This window comes from Eleutherodactylus coqui, chromosome 1 (assembly GCF_035609145.1).
Source record: "Eleutherodactylus coqui strain aEleCoq1 chromosome 1, aEleCoq1.hap1, whole genome shotgun sequence".
Taxonomy (NCBI): Eukaryota; Metazoa; Chordata; class Amphibia; order Anura; family Eleutherodactylidae; genus Eleutherodactylus; species Eleutherodactylus coqui.
Window position 1 is genome coordinate 11736102 of NC_089837.1, and position 27767 is coordinate 11763868.

Genomic DNA, 27767 nt, shown 5'->3' on the forward strand with positions numbered 1-27767 from the left:
ATCTTCTACTTCCTGCTGAAGACTCACTGTAAACTTCTTTAATTCATCCTAGACATCAGCAATGAGGAAAAAGCAGCTAATATATAGCTTCAATTTTTCTAGGACATTGCTATCTTGCTCTTGAACAAAGACATAGCATGCAGGATTCTCATCGCTTTTCATTTCCATATCTGACACCTGAGCCTGAAGTATTGAAATCTACTGTGACAGATTTCTCTAAGTTTCTGCATCTTTCTCTAACTGCTTGATGAACATATCTCTCTCAGTTCCCATTCTCTTCAGGTGTGCTCTAAGGCCAAGCCTCTGCTGCGTCTCTTCTTGCACCAACTTCTGAGACTCTTCACTCTGAACTTCCAATTCCACCTGTAGTCTGTTAATTTTCTCAGACTGCTCTGTCTGCACTCTGTCACTTTAAGTGATTTTTACTTGTAGATCTTGAAACTGCATTTATACTCTATTTCTCTTGTGTTCAGACTCACACTTGTCTTCCACGAACACCTTCACCTTTTAGGTCAGCTCTGTACACTCACTTTCCAATGCCACTTGGCCTATTCCAAGGTTTCTTTCTTCTTTTCAATTTGCTTTGGCTGTTTGGGCAATTCCCCCATAACTAGAGCATGCTTCTGTTTAAGCTTTTGGATTTGAGCTTCATATTCCTTGGCTTCCTCATCTAAGCTTATCTGTAGCTGGGACACCAGCCTCTCATACTGGGTTACAAGATAAACTAGGAAGCCCTGCATGTCTTGCAAGCAGCTCTCTTCTTTTCCAGCTTGTCTTTGCGCTCAGTTGTCTGCAACTACCATTCACTGCACTGAAAACATACAGGGAAAAAAAGTATGCAAGGAAAATATTAAATATGCTAAGAAGGAAGTAGAGAGACTTACTGCCAAAGAGAGCAAAAATAAGCTATTTTTCAATTATATAAACGGTAAAAGGATTTGCACTGAAGACACCGGCCCTTTAACAAATAATGCAGGAGAAATCATAGAAGATGATGGGGGAAGCTAAATCTATTAATAGTTTTTTCTGAAGTGTATTCATGAAGGAAAAAGAAATGTTACATGAGATGGAGAGGAATAAAACAAGGAGGAAGTGAAGTGCCGGTTAAAAAATGTTAAATCGACAAATCGCTGGGCCCAGATAATAGTAATAATAATAAACTTTATTTGTATAGCGCCAACATATTCCGCAGCACTTACATAGACAGGGGATACAGAAAGACAAAAGTAGAAACATTACAGAACCACAGTTACATAGTAATCAATTGATGGAAACAATAGGGGTGCGGGTCCTGCTCCAACGAGCTTACATACTACAAGTAATGGGGTGATACAGAAGGTAAAGGGGCTGGAGATGTGCACTGTATGGCGAGGTGGAGAGTGAGGCGTGATATACATATAGACAATGGTCAGACATTTAGCCGTGTGACGGCAGAAACAGTATGACTGCAGGAGCGGTTTATGATGGCTAGCAGGGATTGCAGTCAGTAGGTCAGGGAGCATGTTATCAGGTGGAGTACAAAGGGGTTTGTTTAGGGAATTCGGTATGCCTCCCTGAAGAGGTGCGTTTTTAGAGCACGCCTGAAGTTCTGCGAGTCCTGGATTGCTCGGGTAGCCTTTTGTAGTGCGTTCCAGAGGACCGGTGCTGCTCTGGAGAAGTCTTGGAGGCGTGAAAGAGAAGTTCGAATTAAAGGGGCGCTCAATCTGGTTTCGTTAGCAGAGCGGAGAGCCAGGGCTGGTTGATGGATTGAGATGAGGGAGGCGGTATAGGGGGGCGCTGCACTGTGGAGGGCTTTGTGGATGAGGGTGGCGAGTTTAAATTAAATTCTGTACTTAACGGGCAGCCAGTGCTGTGACCGCCACAGGGCAGAGGCGTCCGAGTAGCAGCTGGACAGGAAGATGAGCCTGGCTGCCGCATTCAGGATGGATTGGAGAGGGTAGAGTCTGGTGTAGGGGAGGCCGATCAGCAACAAGTTGCAATAGTCGAGCCGGGAGTGTATGAGGGCAACAGTAAGCGTTTTTAGCGTGTCCACAGTGAGAAAAGAGCGGATTCTTGCGATGTTCTTGAGGTGCAGCTGACATGTTCGGGCCAGAGATTGGATGTAGGGGGTAAAAGAGAGATCAGAATCAAATATGACTCCAAGGCAGCGGGCATGTTGTCTAGGAGTTATGTTGGCGCCACACACTGAGATGGAGATGTCAGGAGGAGGTCGGTTAGTGGAGGGTGGAAATACCAGCAGGTCAGTTTTAGAGAGGTTTAGTTTTAGGTAGAGAGAGGACATGGTGTTAGAGACAGCGGACAGACAGTTAGTGATGTTTTGGAGTAAAGGTGCAGAGATGTCACGGAAGCGGTGTATAGCTGGGTGTCATCAGCATACAGGTGGTATTGGAGGCCAAATCTCCTGATGGTTTGTCCAATAGGGGCTGTGTAGATAGAGAAAAGAAGGGGGCCAAGGACAGAGCCCTGGGGGACCCCAACAGCAAGGGGGAGAGGAGGGGAGGTAGAGCCAGCAAAGGAGACACTGAAAGAGCGGTCAGATAGGTAGGAAGAGAACCAGGAGAGGGCAGTGTTCTTTAGGCCAATGGAGCGTAGCATACTGAGGAGGAGTTTGTGGTCAACAGTGTCAAAAGAAGGGGGCCGAGGACAGAGCCCTGGGGGACCCCAACAGCAAGGGGGAGAGGAGGGGAGGTAGAGCCAGCAAAGGAGACACTGAAAGAGCGGTCAGATAGGTAGGAAGAGAACCAGGAGAGGGCAGTGTTCTTTAGGCCAATGGAGCGTAGCATACTGAGGAGAAGTTTGTGGTCAACAGTGTCAAATGCTGCGGAGAGGTCGAGGAGGATCAGTAGGGAGTAATCGCCCCTCGATTTGGCTGTCAGTAGGTCATTGGATACCCTTGTAAGGGCAGTTTCTGTCGAGTGTTGAAGTCGAAAGCCAGACTGTAGGGGGTCTACACCCAAGGGTTCTAAGGGAACTAAGTGACATGATAGCTAGACCGCTATTTCTTATGTTTAGGAACACTATTGAGACCCGGGTTATACCACTGGATTGGAATATTGTCAATGAGATTCCGATATACAAAAAGGGGTCAAGAAAAGAGCCCGGTGGGGGCGTGGCTTGCAGAGGCACCGAGACGGACGCTAAAGCTTAGGTCCCGCTCGGGAAAGGCACCAAAAGCGTTATAAAGCAGCAGCAGGGGAAAGAAAAGTGCCCCCCAGAGAGGCTAACATCATACCCGCAACAAAGAATGTCCAGGAGGAGGAATTCTAAGTCCGGACCGACCAGGTTAGAGACATTCTTCTCCACGCGCGGGACTGCCGCTGTCATGGCTGCGGAGGGGACTGCTTCTCCCGACACTCAGGAGGGAGAGAATGACAGCGGAGAGCCTGCTCCACCGGAGGAAGGGAGCCACCGCGATGCTGCCGAAGTACCCAGCACAGCTGACGGCGCTTCAAAACAGCAGGTGAGGAGACCAGACAGGGAGAGGGTAGTGAAGAAGGGAAACACAAGCGTAAGTCCTTCTCCCTCAAAGATGGCGCCGGCCACGTTAGTACAGGGAGTCCCGACCCCCTCCCCCACTGGAAGTCCAGATAAGCAAAGACAAAAAATGTAATGTATAGAAGAAGAGGGGGAGGGCTCTGCGGTGCCTCTCGACAGTGCTGGAGGGAAAGATATAAAAAACCTTTCAGCGCTGGACAGACCTGTCACAGAGTTATATATTAAAGAAATCGTCATGGCCCTCAGAGACACTATTCAATCCGATATTAAAAGCTTGACTACTGACATGAAGGCGTCAGTTCTCGCGGTTAATGACAGAGTTGAAAAAACAGAAAACAAGATGGAGGAAATAGTTAAATCCCACAATTCCCTTATTGATGCGCACTACGATTTAGAGGAAAGAGTATCTAAACTTCAAGGCAAGCTGACAGACCTTGAAGATAAAAATAGGCGCAACAACGTGAGAATTAGAGGAGTATCTGAAAAAGTCACTAATGCAGAAATTTATGGCTATGTCACATGTCTTATGAAAAAACTCCTCCCCAACATCCCCGATCAAGAACTGATATTAGACAGAGCACACCGCCTACCGCGACCCAAATTCCTAAAAGAAGATAGTCCCAGAGATATTATTATACGTATCCACTATTTTCGTACTAAGGAGGCCCTGATGAATGCGGCTAGGAGGTCGCCAACACTTCCGAAACCTTACGAAAAAATCCACCTCTTCATCGACCTCTCGCAGGCAACAATGGAGGGGAGAAGGAGTTTTGCGCCTGTCACTATGGCCATGAGAAATGCCGGCATCATCTATAGATGGGGCTTCCCCACCAAATTAATAACAACCAAAGACAATGAAACACATATATTCTATGACCCCGAAAAAGCTGCTTCAACTCTAAAATCTTGGGGAATATCACCACAGGCCATAGAGCGCCCCAATATACCTGCAGGATCTAAGAGAAGCCGCCAGCCCATCATGAAGGGCACTTTAAGCCCAAAATGAGTACATCAGGATTATTACTTCACCCTGCTGCTAAACCATACACTACGATGAGTGCCCACCTGCCAATGCCGAACTTTTCACCCCAAATGCACATACAAGCTTCGGCTTGCTATGCTATCCGCATGGACTCTGGTGTGTCCTCTTTCCAAAAGCCACTTACCTACTTTGGCTACCGACTCCCTGGTGAGAGACACCCAAAGAAATGTTTTGTTTGGTTTTGCTGTTATTGTTTAATTTCAGGCATCCTTGATTTCCACAAGATCCCGGACATCCAAAGACAAGCACCACCACCCCTGACATGGCCCTGAAAATCTTCTCTCTCAATGCCAACGGCCTCAACTCCCCATGTAAGAGACGCGCTGTTTGGAAGGACTCACTTTCTAAGGACGTCGATATAGTATGTATACAAGAGACTCATTTACTGGAAAAAGACACAAACCACATGACACACAAAAGATTTCAACAAAGGGTCTTTGCATGTGCCCCCAAAAAGCACGCGGGGGTTATGATCGCTTTTAAGGATAACACATTTGTTATAGATAAACAAGTTTGCGACAACAAGGGCCGTTTCATAATCTTGGTGGGCTCCCTAAACAATACTCCAATCACATTAGTTAATGTCTACGTCCCAAACACGAAACAAATTAGTTTTCTCAACAAACTTACAAAAAAAATAAACAAAATAGCTAAGGGTTCAATTCTTATGTGTGGAGACTTTAATCTAATACCCGATGGAACAGCTGATACTACTAACCCAAAACAAAAAAAAGGCCCTAACCTTGGTAATTGGCTACATAGTTCAGCATTATACGACACCTTCCGATGCATCAACGCCTCCGCGAGGGAATACTCCTATTTCTCCCCCAGACACAAAACATTTTCCCGCATTGATTTATGCCTGGTGGACAAAAGCCTCCTTACAACGATATCCGCATCCGAAATAGGCACGGCCACCTGGTCCGACCACGCCCCAACCCTGACACATTTAAATTTTGGGAAAAATTGTCAAACAAACAGACTATGGAGGAACAATACATACCTAATGCAACTGCCTAACCAAAAAGAAGAAATCCACAAAGCTCTGGAAGAATTTTTTATATTAAATAATACCCCAGACATGGACCCGATGACCCTGTGGAATGCCCATAAGGCATATATGAGAGGTATTTTAATAAAAATGGGAGCTAAATTCAAAAGAGACAAACTAAAAAGGACTGAAGAACTTATAAACCAAATCTCACTAAAAGAAAGAGGCCCAACAGCTCCCCTCCCCCAAAAAGTTTGACGAAATACGTAAATTAAGATTAGCTCTTCGCAAAATATTGTTTGGAGACTTTGATAGAGAGGTTAACACCAAGAGAGCAAACATTTATTCGGCCCTGAACAAGCCCTCAATATGGATGGCACAATTACTTAAAAAGAAGTCAATAAAAGCTAACATCCCGTATATATGGAACTAAAAAAAAAAGAATATAAAATAACCCACCCTAAACACATAGCAGAAGCCTTCCGTACTTTCTACAACAACCTGTACAATATAAAAGACAATCCACTAGTCACCCAGCCAAACAGCACCAAAATAGCTGACTTTTTAAAAAGGGCTAACCTACCAACAATCAACGACGGGCAAGCATCCTTATTAGACCAACAATTCGACATCTCTGAAATATCCGAAACAGTCTCGTCCCTAAAAAAACATAAAGCGCCAGGCCCCGACGGGTACTCAGCAGAGTACTATCAGACCTTCTGGAATATCCTATCCCCTTTTGCAACAACAACATTTAACACTGCTATGCAAAGAGGGAAATTTCCAGAAGAAATGCTTCAAGCAACGATAGTAGTTTTGCCTAAACCTGGCAAAGATCCAGATGTCCCAGCCAACTTTCGGCCTATATCGTTGCTCAATACAGATGTAAAAATTTATGCAAAGACCCTAGCAAATAGATTGTTGAAAATACTCCCTAACCTGATCCACTCAGACCAACTAGGTTTTGTCAAAGGTAGACAAGCGTCAGACGGCACGCGGAGAATTTTAAATCTACTTCACAAAACGGCCTCGTCTAAAATACCAGTAATTCTATTAGCCTTAGATGCTGAAAAGGCTTTCGATCGGGTACATTGGGGCTTTGCTTTCGAGACCTTGAGAAGCTTCGGTATAGGCGAAGGCACAATACGGGCTATCCAAGCCCTGTATACATCCCCGTCAGCCAGGGTACTAGTGGACGGGACCCTGTCGGACCCCCTACATATAATAAATGGGACGAGACAGGGGTGCCCGCTTTCCCCTATTTTATACGTCCTCACAATCGAACCGCTAGCAGAATTAATTCGCTTATCTCCTGAAGTTAGCGGTATTCCAATGAGCTCAAGGCAACATAAAATCGGCCTATTTGCGGACGATGTCATCTTGACCTTGTCACGCCCCTTGGAGTCGTTGAGAGCTGCACATGCAATTTTGGAGAGCTTCAGTGAGGCATCCTTGTATAAATTAAACATAGACAAATCCCTCATCTTAGGCATACATGTATCTAGGTGTCTGAAAATAGCTATACAATCTGAGTTCTGCTTTGGGTGGAGGGATAAATCCATACCCTACCTAGGAGTGGAACTGACGGCCTCACTTAAAGATTTGGAAACTGCAAATATTCCCACACTGCTAAACTCCACACAAAAAGAAATAGATCACTTGTCCAAATTAAACTTGACATGGTACGGGAGAATTATGTCATATAAGATGAAGATCCTTCCTAAAATTATGTATTACTTCAGAGTCCTCCCAATCCCCTTTTCAAGTTCCTCCATATCTAATCTACAGAGCCAATTAAACAAATACATATGGGGAGGAAAAAAACCTCGCATAGCCTTATCGGTCCTCTCTCTGCACCGTAAACATGGGGGAGCAGATATACCGAACCTAAAGATGTATCAAAAAGCAACTGTATTAAACCAAATCAGGGGATGGGTGGAAGATGATAGACCGGTGGGCTGGATGGGAATGGAGAGGGATCTCATGGGGGGTGTTACACTTCAAGCACTCCTATTTGCAACGTCATTATCAGTTATGTCTAAAGCATTGGAGGCAAAATTACAAACACCAGGAATGTCCCCTCTCATGTTGGCGGCGAAAGAGGCCTGGAGAGACCTTTCACAAAAATTGGCTCTAAATGATGGGGTAAGGAGACCCTCTCTGCCTCTTGATGTCCTGTGCCTGTTCCTGCCTGACCTTACGCTGGGGGTGTGGACAGCAAGGGGTATAAAGACGATAGACGACTTGATAACTATGAACAGATTGGACTCCTTTCCAGAACTTAGCTCTAAACACCACCTACCACAGAAAGAATTTTTCACATATTGCAGAATTCTCTCTTTTTTACAAAAAACTTCCCTACATAACACACGCCTTCCTATTACAATTATTAATATAATCACCTCAAAGAAAAAAAAAGACAAATCAAACATTAAGTTGTTCTACGATATATTGTCAGATAACATAAACCCGAAGAAAAAATCCCATATGCTCAACTGGGAAAAGGAATTGGGGGAAACAATACCCATTGACTCATGGGAAAAAGCATACAAAACCTCCTTAAAAGCCACCAAGGGAATGGGAATACTAGAAACTCAAACAAAGATATATTTGAGATGGTATCTCTCTCCCTCATTAATGGCAAATAGATTCAAATTGGGGACGGGCCTATGCTGGAGGGACTGTGGTCAAAGGGGTACACTGTCACACATATTTTGGTCCTGTCCAAAACTGGACATCTTCTGGAGGGGAGTCCTTGGCGAAATGTCCACCATTCTAAACTGCCATATCCCTAAGAAAGCTAAGTTAATTCTGCTCCTGATAGGCCTTGAAGAATTCCCGCCAAACAAAAGATACCTACTGGGCCACTCTCTCATGACAGCAAAAACTATTGTTGCTAAACATTGGAGGGATGGATCCCCCCAAACAAAAGAGGAGTTCATGGGCCGGATGGCAGAACAATGCATGTTTGAGGGGTGGCTAGCAAGTCGAAATAATACAAGTAAGAAACACGAGGAGGCCTGGGAAAAATGGAAATCTAATTATTAGCACTTTTTGTAAAGGAAAGAATATGATGCCGAATAGTTGATGTTTACGTTTAATGTTTCTATAAAAGCCAGAAATATTAGAAGCTAGTTAGATAAATGTATGTAATAAAATCTACGGAACAGAAATTTTGTTAGAGTAAATATGTGAATTTATACAAAAATGATATTGTAAACATATTTATGCTCAAATATGCAATACCACTATATGCATGTCAATGTACCAATGCTTCTCTAATGGTTTTTCTCTCAATAAAAAATAACATGGTTAAGAAAAGAGCCCGGTAAGTACAGGCTGGTAAGTCACACTTAAATAATTGGAAAAATATTTGAGGGTTTTCTGAGAGACGCCATCCTGGAATACCTTGAGGAAAAAAAGGTGCAACTCCTCATCAGCATGGGTTCATGAGGGGTTGGTCATGTCAGACCAATTTGATCAGCTTCTACAATGAAGTAAGTTCTAGGCTGGACCTGGGAGAGTCTATTGATCTTGTATATCTGGATTTTTCTAAAGAATTTGGCACTGTGTCGCATAATAGGTTAATATATAAAATGAGATCTGGGTCTGGGTAAATAACTGGCTCAGAGCTAGAAATCAGAGGGTGGTATTAAATGATTTGTACTCTGATTGGGCCACCGTCGCTAGTGGGGTGCCACAGGGTTCAGTATTGGGCTCCATTCTGTTCAATATATTTATCAATGACCTGATAGAGTTAATGCACAGTAAACTATCGATATTTGCAAATGATATGAAATTATACAAGATAATGAATATAACAGAGGACAATGTACGACTGCAAATGGACGTAGAGAAGCTAGGGGCTTGGGTAGAAAAAATGGCAAATGAAGTTCAATATTGATAGGTGTAAGGTTATGCACATGGGCAGGAGAAAGGGATATCACCAATATACACTAAATGGGGTACATCTAGGGAAAAGTGAAATGGAAAAGGACCTTGGGGTACTAATCGACTGTAGACTTACCTAGAGCAATCAATGCCAGTCAGCTGCTGCAAAAGCAAATAATGTCTAGGGGTGCAGTAAAAGAGGTATAGGGATGAGGGAGGAGAACCTTATTCTCCCACTATATAAGGCACTTGATAGGCCCCTCATGGAATACTGTGTACAGTTCTGGACATCGGTGCTCAGGAAATATGTTGCAGTGCTTGAGGGGGTTTAAAGAAGGACAAAAAAAAAATAATAAACAAAATAAGAGGACTAGAATACCCAGAGAGGGTATCAAAATTAGGATTATTAACCCTGGAAAAAAGATGGTTCAGGGGCAACCAAATAACTATGCATAAATACTAGAGATGAGCGAGCACCAAAATGCTCAGGTGCTCGTTGCTCGAGTCGAACTTTCCGCGATGCTCGAGGGTTCGTTTCGAGTAACGAACCCCATTGAAGTCAATGGGCGACTCGAGCATTTTTGTATATCGCCAATGCTCGCTAAGGTTTTCATTTGTGCAAATCTTCAAAACCTACGAAAGTGATGGAAATGACACAGATACGGATAGGGCAGACTAGGGGCAACATGCTGGGCTGCATCTCAGGTTCCCAGGTCCCACTATTAAGCCACAATAGCGGCAAGAGTGAGGCCCCCCGACCCCCCCTAACAATTTTTACTTCGGACAAACCCTCATTAGCAAGGCACACCTTAGCTAAGCTCCACACTACCTCCAACCAAGCACAAGCACTGCCTGCAGGACACACCGCTGCCTCTTCTCCTGGGTTACATGCTGCCCGACCCCCCTGCACGACCCTGCATCCGCAGCGCACACAAAAGTGTCCCTGCGCAGCCTTCAGCTGCCCTCATGCCACACGCTGGCTGCATAGCCACACCACCCTCATGTATATTTATAAGTGCATCTGCCATGAGGAGGAACTGGAGGCAAACACTGCAGTGGGTTGGCAGGGCCAGGTAGCGGCCCTCTTTAAAATGGGGGGGGGGGCGATAGCCCACAAAGCTGTAGAGAATCAATGAGACATTGACGTTCGATCTTCATTCCAATCCCGTGCCACCTCCGTCAGGAGCTGCAAACGGGGGCATGAGTTACATAGCTATGGGGAATCCATGTGCCCACACAGTATTCATTCTGTTTAGGTGTCGCATAGCTCAATTGACACCGCAAGGGGAAAGCCATCTGCACTCTGCCCCCTACCCAAGTCACTCAGTGTCTTTGTGCCAGACAGGTCAAACACCCCGATGGGAACTAAGTGTGCACCAACAGCATAGGTGGGTCCTAGGCAAGCTAAGACATGAACAAAAAATAAATTAGAGCGGCCAAACATGGCAGACTTGCACCCCGCCGACGACATAGGCCTCGGCCCACAGCTTCAGCAATCGTAGGCATGAAGCGGACTTCGATGCTAGTTCATCTACGACGGCCTCATTAAATCAGTTAGCTTTCCTTTCACCGCTCCAATGACTGGATTACCCAGGAAAAAGTTGCACAGCCCCAACCTGGCGCAATTGCAATTACCCCGGGACATAGGCCTCGGCCAACAGCTTCAGCAATCGTAGGCAGGAAGCGGACTTTCACTGCACCCAGGACATAGGCCTCTGCACAAACCCTCAGCAATCGCGGGCCTACAGTGGACTACAATACTAGCGTAGCTGTGAACGTCTCATTAGAGCTGTATCACTCCTCTTGTTTGTCCCAATGCAGTGCCCCGGATAGCTGTGGTAACATGAAAGAAAATGCATGTTGGCTTCGGGCCACACTCCATGCCCTAGTCAGTCTGTTTTTTTGTTTTTTTTTTAAGTGCCAGGCAGGTACAACTTCACTATGGGAAGTCTGTGTGCACCCACAGCATGGGTGGCTCCCTGGAACCCAACGACGGTACATAAATAAATCCCATTGCAGTGCCCCCCATAGCTGAGCTAACGTGTAATCGAATACAGGTTGGCTTCGGCCCACACTGCATGCCCCGAGTCAGACTGGTTGTTTTGAGGGGCCAGATACGTAGAACACTGCGATGGGAAAACTTAATGCACCCATACTATGCACAGACTCCTGTAATATTCCTGTAGCAAAGGTATAAGCTGAACCCAGTAACAGTTATGTGGCAGAAGTCTAGGGAGACCCCAGTAACATTTCTGTAGTTACAGTAAAAATACTGACCAGTAATGGTCGAAACGTCGCTGCCTGTACCGTTTGTTTTTATGGATTTGGAATAAAAGAGCATTTTTTTACATCATCTCCTTGTCTGCTGCGGATCTCCTTCACCTATCTGTAGTTACAGTATAGACAGAGCCCAGTAACATTTCAGTAGCAGCAGTATAGGCTGAGCCCAGTATTAGTAACATTTCAGTGGTAACAGTATAGACAGACCCCAGTAACATTTCCGTTGCAGCAGTATAGGCAGAGCCCAGTATTAGGTGCATTTCAGTAGTAATAGTATAAACAGACCCCAGTAACATTTTAGTTGCAGAAGTATACGCAGACCCCAGAAACATTTATGTAGCAGCAGTATTGGCAGACCCCTGTAACATTTCTGCAGCTGAAATATAGGCAGCCCCCTGTAATGTTAATGCAGTTACGCTCCTCTCCTTTGGCCCAAACAAGTTTCTCTGATAACTGTGGTAACACGAGAGAAAATACATGATGCGCATTGCTGATCCCCTGACCCCAAGCGGGAGGAGGAGGCGGCATTACAAGACCAAGACACCATGACCAGGACCCGCTATAGTCTGTGTGGGAACCACGTTACCAGGGCCAGGGTCAGGCTCGGTTCCACGCCTCCACCTTGCATTTTGCCTCCATTGGCAAAATCAAAGCTTCAGATACGAATAATAGCCAATGGACAAAGGTAAAGCCACAGAAGAAAAGTGGAAGCGTCAACAGCTATGTGGAAAAGCTAGTATTTTCTGAGACACCAGGGGCATTAGATAGCAATGAAAAGGATATTCTAGGTACTAAAAGTCTGAACTCCTCCTCATCTCAATCAGAAATATGGAAAGGCTTCATTCATATGTTTTCTGTTGACCATTTCAAAGTGTTAGCAATGAAGTTTCTGGCTATACCATTCATCTTTGTCAGGAATTACCAAAGATGATCACAAGTAAAGGCTTCCTCAATCAGTCCAAAATCAGTCCGGGAGTATGTGGATCTAGGCTGGCCTGCTTCCACCAAGGATATGTGCCTGCTGCTACTCTGTCCCCAGCCCTGCAGGGATGCTGTGTTCTATAGTCGGCTCTATTCCTACCTCAGCTGTACACTAAAATATGTAATTATTATCAGTACCAACAAGATGCAAGCCACTATTGCTCTACCGGTCGGCTGAATGCTTCAGCTAGGAATAATCGAATACGACCCCGGTTGTATTTAATTGGTTTTCGGAACTATGGCCAGGATTAAGAGGGACGGGAAGGGGCGGGGGCTTTCCTATTGTGCCAGTTTAGGTGAAATTCGTGGACCGGTGCAAGACGGACCACAGCGAAAGCATTTGCCAAGGATGTTTTCATTGTTGTAGGAGGAGGGGGATGGTTTAGAGGTGGCATAGACCGCCGCAGATACCAGAAACGAGGAAGGACCCGCAATTCTGGGTGTGTTTAGGACGCGCACAGTCCCAGGCTCTGACTCGGTCCCAGCCTCCACCAAATTCACCCAATGTTCCATCAGGGAGATATAGTGGCCCTGCCCGGCAGTACTTGTCCACGTGTCTGTGGTTAAGTGGACCTTCCCAGTAACTGCATTGGTGAGGGCACGATTGATGTTGCGGGAGATGTGCTGCTGTAGGGCTGGGACGGCACACCGGGAAAAATAGTAGCGACTGGGAACCGAACAGCACGGGGCCGCTGCCATCATGTTTTTTGGAAAGCCTCTGTTTCCACAAGCCTGTACGGCAGAATCTCCAGGCTGATCAATTTGGCAATGTGCACGTTTAATGCTTGAGCGTGCGGGTGAGTGGCGGCGTATTTGCGCTTGCCCTCCAACGCTTGCGCTAGCGACAGCTGGACGCTGCGCTGAGAGACATTGCTGGATGGGGCCGAGGACAGCGGAGTCTACCTGCTCATCAGAATAGCCTTGATGGGTGATATTATTACTAAGGTTGTAACTCGGGAACTAGAGAGTCGCCATAACATATAGTAGGTATAATTCAATATCTGCAAGACTGCTATAGGTCAGTCTTGTGGAGGATAAATCAGTAGTCATTAAACTCTCTGATAAAGGTGGAACTATTGTTATAATGGATAATGTTGAGTACAAAATCATGTTAGACTGATTGTCCTTGTAGATCCCTGAATGCACAATCAGTTCGTAGATCAACAACTAACTGGAGAGAACTGCTAGGGCACCCACATATTTAAGTACTTGGCCGGAAGTCCCCAGCCTCATTACCCGGCCCCCGGGAACTTTCCAAAGGTTGGGCATCGGTCACGACAAACTCCTCAGGTGGGAGAGGAACCATTTTTTCTTATTCAAGGCAGGGGCCCAAGAACAGTTCCTGGGAGTCTGTATGCTCATCAGAATGTGCCATTTTCATGGAGTGAGGAGGCTGGGAGGAAGGAGGAGCAGCAGCGAGAGGAATCAGAGTTACAGCAGTGGACGGCGTAGAGGACTGGGTGGTCGATAGATTGCTGGATGCATTTTCTGCCATCCACGACAGGACCTGCTCACACACCTCATTTTGTAATAAAGGTCCATGACGTGGACCCAAAAATTGTGATATGAAGCTGGGGACCCCAGAAACTTGCCTCTCTCCTAATCCTGCAGCAGCCGCCTGCGATCCACCTGGACCAGGAACTCGACCTGTGCCCACACCCTCACTTGGACCTCCGCATCCTCGCTCGTGTCCACGGCCACGTCCTCTAGCCCTACCCCTCAGCATGGTGGATTACGAATAGAGCAGACACTGAGCGGTGTAAAAAATTTTGTGATTTATTGGCGCGCAGTTGGTGGCTGACAGCGGTTATGTAACGCAAACTGCAGCCAGAAATAAATTATACGGAAGGCTGCAAGCAGGCCTAGCTGTGCAATAGTGATGCACCTCAACTCCCTGCAGCCACGCAGTTAAATGCACACGGTCACAGGTAGCCCTAAGAAGGAGGTTTTTTTTTAATTGTTTTTGAAATGCAATGCAGGCTATATAGCGCGTATCTGACTTTCCCTCTATCAGGGACTGTCGCCATACGCTATGCATGCAGTTGACGGCACACACAGAGCGGTGTAAAAAAATGTTGATTTATTGCCGTGCAGTTGTAGGCAGACAGCGCTTATGTTACGCAAGCTACAGCTAGAAATAAAATATACGGAAGGCTGCAAGCAGGCCTAGCTGTGCAATATGCAATAGTGATGCACCTCAACTCCCAGCAGCCACGGAGTTAAATGCACACGGTCACAGGTAGCCCTAAGAAGGAGTTTTTTTTGTTTGTTTTTTAAATGCAATGCAGGCTATATAGCGTGTATCTGACTTTCCCTCTATCGGGGGCTGTCGCCGTACGCTGTGCGTGCAGTTGACGGCCCACATAGAGCGGTGTAAAACATTTCTGATTTATTGGCATGCAGTTGAAGGCAGACAGAGCTTATGTTACGCAAACTGCAGCCAGAAATAAATTATATGGAAGGCTGCAAGCAGGCCTAGCTGTGCAATAGTAAGGTACTACAACTCCCAGCAGCCACGGAGTTAAATGCACACGGTCACAGGTAGCCCTAAGAAGGACCGTTGGGGTTCTTGTAGACAGGATTCCACACTGCCACTGTCCCTGCCTCACCAGCACTCTCCCTATACTATGTAGTATAGACTGCAGCCTGAGAATGCTATAGCCTGCATGCCCAATATAAAAAAAAAAAATGTGCAAACTGCTACCAGCAGCCACAACAGTAATGCACTAGGTCAGATGTGGCCCTAAGAAGGACTGTTGGGGTTCTTGCAGACAGGATTCTACACTACCACTGTCCCTGCCTCACCACCACTCTCCCTATACTATGTAGTACAAACTGCAGCCTGAGAACGCTATAGCCTGCACAGCCCGATATGAAAAAGAAAATTGTGCAAAACTGCTCCCAGCTGCCACAACAGTAATGCACACGGTCAGAAGACGCTAACACTATGCCTGAATGAGCAACAGAACCTTCCTTAATCTCTGCCAGCGTGTGTCTGAGGTGAGCCACAGGCGGGACCGCTTTAAGTACTCAGTGGTCACTTGATCTCACCAGCCACTCACTGCAGGGGGGTGGGATAGGGCTGGAACGTCACAGGAGGAAGTTGTAATGCCTTCCCTGCATGTCTATTGGCCAGGAAATGGCGCAAAACTTTCAGGGAAGGAAATGGAATTGACTCGTGTACCGCATGGTGCTCGTCTCGAGTAACGAGCATCTCGAGTACCCTAATACTCGAGCGAGCATCAAGCTCAGACGAGTGCGCTCGCTCATCTCTAGTAGTAATCAATTGATAAAATGGTCCCAAGAAATAATAAAAACCATACTGTGCATTATATATATATATATATATATATTATATACTATGTAAAAAGAAGACCTGGCCGCCAAAAGACATGATGGCTGACAATGTCAAAGCTGATACTGGCATGGATATCACACAACTGAAAAAAGCAGTGCAAAAGCAAAAAATATGGAGGGAGTTCGCCTTATGCATCGCCGAGAATCGGGAACAACTAAATGGCTAACAATAATAATAAGTGCAAAATAGCGCCATTAAATATATAACTCATTCCACAAAACCCAAGCACTAATATGGTTTCTGCAATGAAAACATTAAAAAGTTCTGGCTTTAGAAATACAGAGTTGAAAAAATTTGAATAAATTGCTGCATCCTTAGGGAATATACAGAGCTTGGTTAACAAGCACTAGGGAGCAGCTTTCATACCAGGTAAGTGGATAAAATCTGATGGAAACTTTATTGTAGCAACCCTCCTGAGAAATCAGTCCAGGGACTGCAGGGGGGAGTTATAGTACCTGGTGCCGTCCTTCTTCAAACTTGTTGGCCATTCCGCTTCTTCCTATCAACGTTTATTACCAAGAAATCAAAATAAAAGTAGATGAAGATAAATGTCTACAGGTCTATTCCACTTACCGGTCTGGTTGGAGATCTCACCCTCAGGACAGGGAATGCAGTAGTAGCAGCATTGCTGTTGTCCTTCCATTGGGACTTTCCTGTATCCAGGGAGACAACTCTCACTACAAGCTGAGCGTGGGATCTGCAAAAAAATGTTTGAATCCTTTGTCCACAAAGAGGAATGATAAAGTGTCTGATGCTACAATTTGCTTGTTATCACCTCTGAAACCACCAGGGCTAGATTGCCCATCTGGCAGTTATGGCAAATACCACATGGGCCCGTGTTTCCTGCTCTGCAAGTATAACTGAGAGTGAAGGATCTGCACTGATTTCACCACCATGTGACCAAAGCATGAAGTTCAGCAGTATGGAAGATAAGTGGGGGTGGAGGAGCTGTGATGATGTCATCATCATGTGACCAGGGCATGAGGATGGAGCTCATCATAGAATGATAGAGTTGGAAGGGACCTCCAGGGTCATCGGGTCCAACTCCCTGCAGGATTCACTAAATAATCCCAGACAGATGTCTGTCTAGCCATTGTTAAAAGACTTCCATTGAAGAAGAACTCACGACATCTTATGGCAATCTGTTCCACTCATTGATCACCCGCACTGTCAGAAAGTGTTTTGTAATATCTAATCTGTGTCTCCTCCCTTTCAGCTTCATCCCATTGCTTCTAGTCTTTCCTTGTGCAGATGAGAATAGGGCTGATCCCTCTGCACTGTGACAGCCCTTCAGATATTTGTAGACCACTATTAAGTCTCCTCTTAGCCCTCTCTTCTGCAAGCTAAACATTCCCAGATCCTTTAACCGTTCCTTATTAGACATGATTTGCAGAACGCTCACCATCCTGGTAACTCTTGTCTGAAGTTGCTCTAGTTTGTTGATGTCTTTTTTTTATATTGAAGTGCCCAGAACTGGACACAGTATTCCAGATGAGGTCTGACTAAGCAGGAGTAGAGGGGATAATTATCTTACGTGATCTAGACTCTATGCTTCTCGTAATACATCCCAGAATTGTGTTTGCCTTTTTACCCATTCTGCCTAATCAGTGCTTGGAGCTGATCACAATTTAGGGACTTTTGTTTGCCCACACGCTTTTTGAGGATTGACCACATGTTCTCAATGGGATTGAGATCTGGGGATTTTCTGTCTATGGACCCAAAATGTAATTGTTTTTGTTACCGAGCCACATAAGTTCACCTGTTATATCAAACATAGCCACTGCAGTGGGAACAGAGCTGTCTACTTTCTGCAGAAATAAGCTTAGTACGTGAACACACTGGGCCAGCTGTATGGGGTGAGGGGGGGGGGGATGATGACCACCATTATTATGTTTCTGTCAGGGAACTGAGGTCCAGGTACTGGAAGTCCCTGAAACTCCCGCAACTCCTGTCTCTACCTACTTGCCACCCTGGGATAAGCCCCAGAGCGACTTCTGGGCAACGGTAGAGAAGCGGGGCAAGAGGTTAGACTACAAACTGACACTGAGACCAGCAAACACAGAGGCAAGTCAGGCAATACGGGTTGGCAACAGGAAGGTACGCGGTACAAGGGGTCAGGCGAAGGCGAAGTCAGGGTCAAGCAAATAGTCAAACAGGGAGACAGGCAATCCAAAGATCGTGAGTGCAGCAGAAGACCTAACTAACACTGGCAATGCTGGAAGGAACAGAGGTATTTAAATGCTGTCAGAGCTCCCACCCCAGCACCTGATTGGGGCGGGGAGCCTGACAGCAGCAAAGTTCAATCACCGAGGCTCTGGGGAACCCACCCCCAGCCTTGCTGGACAGACAAATACCAAGGACGCATACCTGATCATCATGGTGATGGGGATGCGGCACGGGGCGGCACCTGCCGTGTCCTAGGAACCCAGCGGCAAGCAGGATAACAGCTGCCAGGGGAGGTTACCAGAACAGGGGCTCCACTGCACTACACAACTGCAGCCCGTGTGATAGGGCTGGCGGTGTGGGCCTGGAGGCCCCGCAAGCCTCTGGTCCTGACAGTCCCCTCCCTTTTGTGGGGGGACACCAGACCCCCATGGCCCTGAGTGGGCTTGAGGGGGAAGGCCCTGTGGAACAGTCAAGCCAAACAAGGCACATGCACGTCCCCTGCGGGAATCCACATTTGGTCCTCTGGGGAAAAAAACCCTCCAGTGCACCAAGTACTGTAATGTATCTCTAACCCGATGGACATCAATCAGTCTTTCCACCTCGTACTCCAGTTCCCCCTTGTACCAGTGTAGGAGAGGGCGGGTTCCGGGTGGGCAGAACTGGGGTCACATACTTCTTAAGCAAACCCTTGTGAAAGACATCATGAACCTTCTATGATTGAGGAAGGGACAATTTAGAAGCCCCCTGTTTAAACACTTGTGAGATGGTGAATGGACCAATGAATCAAGGGGCAGGTTTTAAAGATGGAACCTTAAGCTTTAAGTTCTTCATAGACAGTAAGACCTGCTCCCCAACCACAAAAGGTGCAGAAATACTGCATCTTTTGTTTGACTGCCTAAGCAGTCTCTCCTGGGAACCTTGAAGGTTCTTATGAACCTGACCAAAAACCGTACACAGTTCCTCCATAGATATATCAGCCGATGGAGTGGCCGATACAGACAGAGTGGAAAATGTAAATCGGGGATGGAAACCATAATTAAAGAAAAATGGTGAGACTTGGGAAGACGAATTAACATGGTTATTTTTTTAACAAATCTTTATTTGTAACTGGGGAAAGGGAAAGTGGGAGAAAATTGTTACATTATTTCACTGTAACAATTATGGCATAAAAAGTGTCAATTAATAAAACAGTAAGAAATAAGAGCTTTTGCCAGCTTCAGTACATTTTCTATAGAACTTACAATTATAACATAATAGTTAGTATCTTCTTCCAGCTGAGCATATTATCAAATTTACCATCCGTTCGGAAGAATGGAAATTATAAAACAGAGTATGTTTATCAAAAATTATCAACAGTAGTTTATCAACAACTATGTGCATAGTGTGGTTGCTACGGTTGCGTCTGGAGTTACTGTAACCCGCATGGGAGGCTAAACCTCGCACACAGATATTAAAAGGCAAACGTTCTCTGGTCCAAGTAAGAGACCCTGGCAAGCCGAGTGTCCCCCCCCCCCCCCCCCGAGTAGGTGTCATGCTTAGTATTAAATTCCAGGTCCATCACCCTTGAATCTCAGGTAGGCCTTGTATTCTGCAGGATGGGCTATCTCTGCGCTACCTCTGCTATTTCCCTCAGACTAAGGAGGTGTGTTCCTCTGAGAGCCAGTCGGGAGGAATCTATTCTTCCGGTAAGACAGCCAGGGTGACCAGACCTGTAGGTATTTGGCATGTTGTCTGCTCTCCCAAGCGGCTAATTCCTCCATCCTGCTGATTTTATCAAGCCTCTCCATTAGAGATGAGCGAACGTGTTCGTCCGAACTTGATATCCGTTATTCGTAACGAACACCATGCGGTGTTCGGGTTACTTTCACTTCCTTCCCTGAGACGTTAGCGCGCTTTTCTGGCCAATTGAAAGACAGGGAAGGCATTACAACTTCCCCCTGCAACGTTTAAGCCCTATACCACCCCCTGCTGTGAGTGGCTGGCGAGATCAGGTGTCCGCCGAATATAAAAGTCGGCCCCTCCCGCGGCTCGCCTCAGATGCCTTGTGAGTTAGATGAGGGACAGTGCTGTTTGTACCGGAGCTGCTGTAGGGAAAGAATTTGTAGTTAGTGTAGGCTTCAAGACCCCCAAAGGTCCTTATTAGGGCCACTGATAGCTGTGTGTTGGCTGCTGTTAGCAGTGGCAATTTTTTTTTCTTCTCAAAATCGGCTCTGCAGAGCGTTGCACCCGGCATTAGGGACAGAAGTGTTGCATAGGCAGGGAGAGTGTTAGGAGTGAGTGTAGCCTTCAAGAACCTCAACGGTCCTTTCTAGGGCCATATTTAACCGTGTGCAGTCCTGTGCTGGCTGCTGTTAGCTGTGCTGCATTTTTTTTTTCTCAAAATCGCCTCTGCAGAGCATTGCACCCTCCATTGATACTACAGGGAAAGAACTGTGTAGGCAGGGCCACAACACAGTTATTATTCATTGAATATACGCAGTGCGGCCTTTTGCTTGTAAAACAAGTGAAAAAAATTCTATTTGACCTGCCTCTGTCCGTCCTGTGGAGTGTGGACACGTGTGAGCTGCGTGTACAACGTTAAAAAATCAGATGCACCCAGCTACGTTTTACTGCTGGCTTCGCCATTTGCTTTCCTTAATTGGGAAAAAAATACCTGCTCTGCCAGAGTTATAATAACTCTGCTACCCTCACGTTCTGTGACACATTAGCAGGGCCACAGCACAGTTATTAAACTTAGATTATTCATTCACTAGAGGCAGTGGGGCCTTTCGTTTTCAAAAAAGGGAAAAAATTATATTTGGCCTGCAGTCTTGCGCCAATTTATTTCATGCCTGTGAAATCAAATCACTGGTAATACAGCATGCTGAGGGGTAGGGGTAGGCCTAGAGGACGTGGACGCGGCCGAGGACGCGGAGGGCCAAGTCAGGGTGTGGGCACAGGCCGAGCTCCTGATCCAGGTGTGTCGCAGCCGACTGCTGCGCGATTAGGAGAGAGGCACGTTTCTGGCGTCCCCACATTCATCGCCCAATTAATGGGTCCACGCGGGAGACGGTTATTATAAAATGAGCAGTGTGAGCAGGTCCTGTCCTGCATGGCAGAAAGTGCTTCGAGCAACCTATCGTCAACACGCAGTTCTGCGCCGTGCACTGCTGCAAATCCGAATCCTCTGTCTGCTGCTCCTCCTTCCTCCCAGCCTCCTCACTCCACTACAATGACACCTGCTCAGGAGCGGGAACACTCCCAGGAACTGTTCTCGGGCCCCTGCTTAGATTGGGCAGCAGCGGTTCCTCTCCCACCAGAGGAGTTTATCGTCACTGATGCCCAACCATTCGAAAGTTCCCGGTGTCCGGGGGAAGAGGCTGGGGACTTCCGCCAACTGTCTCAACAACTTTCTGTGGGTGAGGAGGACGTTGACGATCAGACACAGTTGTCTTGCAGTGAGGTAGTAGTAAGGGCAGTAAGTCCGAGGGAGCAGCGCACAGAGGATTCGGAGGAAGAGCAGCAGGACGATGAGGTGACTGACCCCACCTGGTGTGCAACGCTTACTCAGGAGGACAGGTCTTCAGAGGGGGAGTCAAGGGCATCAGCAGGGCAGGTTGCAAGAGGCAGTGCGGTGGCCAGGGGTAGAGGCAGGGCCAGACCGAATAATCCACCAACTGTTTCCCAAAGCGCCCCCTCGCGCCATGCCACCCTGCAGAGGCCGAGGTGCTCTAAGGTCTGGCAGTTTTTCACAGAGACGCCTGACGACCGACGAACAGTGGTGTGCAACCTTTGTCGCGCAAAGCTCAGCCGGGGAGCCAACACCAACAGCCTCACCACCACCACCATGCGCAGACATATGATGGCCAAGCACCCCACAAGGTGGGATGAAGGCCGTTCAGCGCCTCCGGTTTGCACCCCTGCCTCTCCCCCTGTGCCCCAACCTGCCACTGAGATGCAACCCCCCTCTCAGGACACAGGCACTACCGCCTCATGGCCTGCACCCACACCCTCATCTCCGCTGTCCTCGGTCCCATCCAGCAGTGTAGTTCAGCGCACCGTCCAGCCGTCGCTTGCGCAACTGTTGGAGCGCAAGCGCAAGTACGCCGCCACGCACCCGCACGCTCAAACGTTAACCGTCCGCATAGCAAAATTCATCAGCCTTGAGATGCTGCCGTATAGGGTTGTGGAAACTGAGTCCTTCAAAAGTATCATGGAGGCGGCGGCCCCGCGCTACTCAGTTCCCAGTCGCCACTACTTTTCCCGATGTGCCGTCCCAGCCCTGCACGACCACGTCTCCCGCAACATTGTACGCGCCCTCACCAACGCGGTTACTGCCACGGTCCACTTAACAACGGACACGTGGACAAGCACAGGCGGGCAGGGCCACTATATCTCCCTGACGGCACATTGGGTGAATTTAGTGGAGGCTGGGACAGAGTCAGAGCCTGGGACCGCTCACGTCCTACCCACCCCCAGAATTGCGGGCCCCAGCTCGGTGCTGGTATCTGCGGAGGTGTATGCTTCCTCCACTAAAGCACCCTCCTCCTCCTCCTCCTCCTCTGTCTCGCAATCAAGATGTGTTAGCAGCAGCATGTCGCCAGCAGTCGGTGTCGCGCGGTGTGGCAGCACAGCGGTGGGCAAGCGTCAGCAGGCCGTGCTGAAACTACTCAGCTTAGGCGATAAGAGGCACACGGCCCACGAACTGCTGCAGGGTCTGACACAGCAGACCGACCGCTGGCTTGCGCCGCTGAGCCTCCAACCGGGCATGGTCGTGTGTGACAACGGCCGTAACCTGGTGGCGGCTCTGCAGCTCGGCAGCCTCACGCACGTGCCATGCCTGGCCCACGTCTTTAATTTGGTGGTTCAGCGCTTTCTGAAAAGCTACCCACGCTTGTCAGACCTGCTCGTAAAGGCGCGCCGGCTCTGCGCACATTTCCGCAAGTCCCACACGGACGCTGCCACCCTGCGCACCCTGCAACATCACTTTAAGCTGCCAGTGCACCGACTGCTGTGCGATGTGCCCACACGGTGGAACTCTACGCTCCACATGTTGGCCAGGCTCTATGAACAGCGTAGAGCTATAGTCGAATACCAACTCCAACATGGGCGGGGCAGTGGGAGTCAGCCTCCTCAATTCCTTTCAGAAGAGTGGGCCTGGTTGGCAGACATCTGCCATGTCCTTGGTAATTTTGAGGAGTCTACCCAGGTGGTGAGCGGCGATGCTACAATCATTAGCGTCACCATTCCTCTGCTATGCATCTTGAGAAATTCCCTGCAAACCATAAAGGCAGCTGCTTTGCGCTCGGAAACGGTGGAAGACAGTATGCCGCTGGATAGTCACGGCACCCTCCTGTCTATTTCTCAGCGTGTACAGGAGGAGGAGGAGGAGCATTAGGAGGATGAGGAGGAGGGGGAAGAGACAGCTTGGCCCGCTGCTGACGGTACACCGGCTGATTGCCTGTCATCCTTTCAGCGTGTATGGCCTGAGGAGGAGGAGGATCCTGGCAGTGATCTTCCTAGTGAAGACAGCCATGTGTTGCGTACAGGTACCCTGGCACACATGGCTGACTTCATGTTAGGATGCCTTTCTCGTGACCCTCGCGTTGCACGCATTCTGGCCACAACGGATTACTGGGTGTACATACTGCTCGACCCACGCTATAAGGAGAACCTGCCCACTCTCATTCCCGAAGAGGAAAGGGGTTCGAGAGTGTTGCTATACCACAGGACCCTTGCGGACAAGCTGATGGTAAAATTCCCAGCCGACAGCGCTAGTGGCAGAAGGCGCAGTACCGAGGGCAAGGTAGCAGGGGAGGTGCAGAGATCGAGCAGCATGTACATCCCAGGCAGTGCAACAGTCTTTAAGGGCCTGGACAGCTTTATGGCTCCCCAGCAAGACTGTGTCACCGCTCCCCAGTCAAGGCTGAGTCGGCGGGAGCACTGTAAAAGGATGGTGAGGGAGTACGTAGCCGATCGCACGACCGTCCTCCGTGACGCCTCTGCCACCTACAACTACTGGGTGTCGAAGCTGGACACGTGGCCTGAACTAGCGCTGTATGCCCTGGAGGTGCTTGCTTGTCCTGCGGCTAGCGTCTTGTCGGAGAGGGTGTTTAGTGCGGCTGGGGGAATCATCACAAATAAGCGTACCCGCCTGTCAACCGACAGTGCCGACAGGCTAACACTCATCAAGATGAACAAAGCCTGGATTTCCCCAGACTTCTCTTCTCCACCAGCGGACAGCAGCGATACGTAAGCATTACGTAGGCTGCACCCGCGGATGGAAGCTACGTTCTCTCTCACCATCCAAAACGGGGACATTTCTGCTTCATCAATCTGTGTCTAATATTCCTCCTCCTCCTCCTGCTCCTCCTCCTGAAACCTCACGTAATCACACTGAACGGGCAATTTTTCTTAGGGCCACAAGGCTCACTCATCTAATTTTTCTAAACAATTTTTATATGTTTCAATGCTCTTAAAAGCGTTGAAACTTTAACTTGAACCAATTTTTCGTTAAACTGGGCTGCCTCCAGGCCTAGTTACCACTTAAGCCACATTAACCAAAGCGATTAATGGGTTTCACCTGCCATCTTGGTTGGGCATGGCCAATGTTTACTGAGGTACATTAGTACTGTTGGTACACCAATTTTTTGGGGCCCTCACCTACAGTGTAATCATAGCAATTTCTATGTTCTTCGCCTGCACTCATGGTACAGAAGTGTGTGTGGGGTTGGCCTACACTTTAGCTACATAAATGTAACTTGGGCCTTGGCTATACTAAGGCTACTGAAATGGAATAAGACTGCGCTCCCACTATACTGCTGCTTCAGAATTGTTACTGGGGCCTGTCTTGAGTGCTACTATTGCTGACATGGAACGAAGACTGCGCTCCCGACTATACTGCTGCTTCGGAATTGTTACTGGGGCCTGTCTTGAGTGCTACTATTGCTGACATGGAACGAAGACTGCGCTCCCGCTATACTGCTGCTTCGGAATTGTTACTGGGGCCTGTCTTGAGTGCTACTATTGCTGACATGGAACGAAGACTGCGCTCCCGCTATACTGCTGCTTTGGAATTGTTACTAGGGCCTGTCTTGAGTGCTACTATTGCTGACATGGAACGAAGACTGCGCTCCCGCTATACTGCTGCTTCAGAATTGTTACTGGGGCCTGTCTTGAGTGTTACTATTGCTGACATGGAACGAAGACTGCGCTCCCGCTATACTGCTGCTTCGAAATTGTTACTGGGGCTGTCTTGAGTGCTACTATTGCTGACATGGAACGAAGACTGCGCTCCTCCTATAATGCTGCTAGTGATATGTTAGTGGGGCCTGTCCTAATGCTACGGCTGAAATGTTACGAATTATGGGCTCTGCCTATACCGCTGCTAATGGTATGTCTCTGGGGTGTGGAAACAGAGGCTTCCCAAAGACATGATGGCGGCGAGGCCATTTCCCACCAACGCTGTTACTGTTAAGGTGCATATAACCACGGACACGTGGAGAGGACACGTAGTGCCTCAAAAACATCCCCCTCCTCCTCCAACAGGGAAAACATTCTTGGCAAATGCCTTTGCATTGGTTCGTATGGTGGCAGTCCAAGAATTTCACCTTTACCGACACTACAAGAGAGCCCCCCCACCATCCCCCCGCCACGGCCCACTTAATCCTGGCCACATTCCGAAAACCAACAAAATAAAACCGCGCTACCAGGTCCGCAGTCACCACCACATTACCACCAACGCGGTTACTGTTAAGGTGCATATAACCACGGACACGTGGAGAGGACACGTACTGCCTCAAAAACATCCCCCGCCACAGCCCACTTAATCCTGGCCACATTCCGAAAACCAACAAAATAAAACCGCGCTACTAGGTCCGCAGTCACCACCACATTACCACCAACGCGGTTACTGTTAAGGTACATATTACCAGTCTGACTGGGGTATGCAGTGTGGGCCGAAGCCCACCTGCATTAAGCACGACATTACTACCTCAGCTGTGTTGGGCAATGCAATGGGATATTTTTATGTACCGCCGGTGGGTTCCAGGGAGCCACCCATGCTGTAGGTGCACACGGAGTTTAACCTACATGTGTCCACTTGTAAAGAACCCCAGTCTGACTGGGGCATGCAGTGTGGGCCGAAGCCCACCTGCATTAAGCACGACATTACTACCTCAGCTGTGTTGGGCAATGCAATGGGATATTTTTATGTCCCGCTGGTGGCTTCCTGGCACCCACCCATGCTGTGGGTCCACAGGGACTTCACAATAGGGAGTTGTACCTGCCTGTGTCTATGAATTAAAAAGCCAGGTCTGACTGGGGCATGCAGACACCTTGACAGAATGAATAGTGTGTGGCACATAGGTTCCCCATTGCTATGCCCACGTGTGCAGCTCCTGATGGCGGTGGCACAGGATTATATTTCTCATTGCTTCTGTACAGCATTGTGGGCTATCGCCCCACCCCTTTTAAAGAGGGTCGCTGCCTAGCCGTGCCAACCCTCTGCAGTGTGTGCCTGCAGTTCCTCCTCATGGCAGACCCACTTATAAATAGACATGAGGGTGGTGTGGCATGAGGGCAGCTGAAGGCTGCGCAGGGACACTTTGGTGTGCGCTGTGGACACTGCGTCGTGCAGGGGGGAGGGGGGTTGGGCAGCATGTAACCCAGGAGAAGTGGCAGCAGAGTGTCATGCAGGCAGTGATTGTGCTTTGTTGTAGGTAGTGTGGTGCTTAGCTAAGGTATGCCATGCTAATGAGGGCTTTTCAGAAATAAAAATTGTTGGGAGGGGGGGGGCACTCTTGCCGGTATTGTGGCTTAATAGTGGGACCTGTGAACTTGACATGAAGCCCAACATGTAGCCCCTCGCCTGCCCTATCCGTTGCTGTGTCGTTCCCATCACTTTCTTGAATTGCCCAGATTTTCACACATGGAAACCTTAACGAGCATCGGCGAAATACAAAAATGCTCGGGTCGCCCATTGACTTCAATGGGGTTCGTTATTCGAAACGAACCCTCGAGCATCGCGGGAATTTCATCCCGAGTAACGAGCACCCGAGCATTTTGGTGCTCGCTCATCTCTAGTGCTTGGCTATCATATGCCTATCATATGCCTATCATATCGTGACGTTTTGGGCAAAAGAAATCTGAAGGTGCCCAGATAAGGATAAGCTCCTTTGTAAGGGGAACAGATTTGCCTGTGATAGATTTTATAAGATCTGTAATACTCTTCCAGAAATTCTCAATCTTAGGACAATCTACCCATATATGTGTAAGTGTTCCGGTATGGGCATCACAGCGCCAGCATTTATCTGAAGGGGTCAGTTTTATTCTGTGTAGGAAGTCTGGAGTCCGGTACCATCTTGTTAAAGTTTTGTACGAGTTTTCTTGTATTGTGACGCATCTTGAAAAGCCATGTGAATGTGATAGAATTAGGGATACACTTTTGTCAGTGAATGTAGTCTCCAGTTCTCTTTTCCACGCCAGAACAAAACTTGGTTTACTCGAACGAGTGTGATGTAGCAGACCAGCATATATCTTTGAGGTCAAACCCAGAGGTAGAGAGGGAAGCAGAAGGAAAGTCT

General features: G+C 47.8%; 1 protein-coding gene across 1 annotated transcript in view; it reads right to left on the reverse strand.

Annotated features, from left to right (window-relative positions):
- Positions 1-27767, reverse strand: part of LOC136610132 (vomeronasal type-2 receptor 26-like) — a 102406-nt gene that overhangs the window by 12654 nt on the left and 61985 nt on the right. The window contains exon 5 of the mRNA XM_066589669.1: positions 16612-16735. Coding sequence (XP_066445766.1) covers positions 16612-16735 — 124 coding nt within the window. The remainder of the gene's footprint in view (positions 1-16611; positions 16736-27767) is intronic.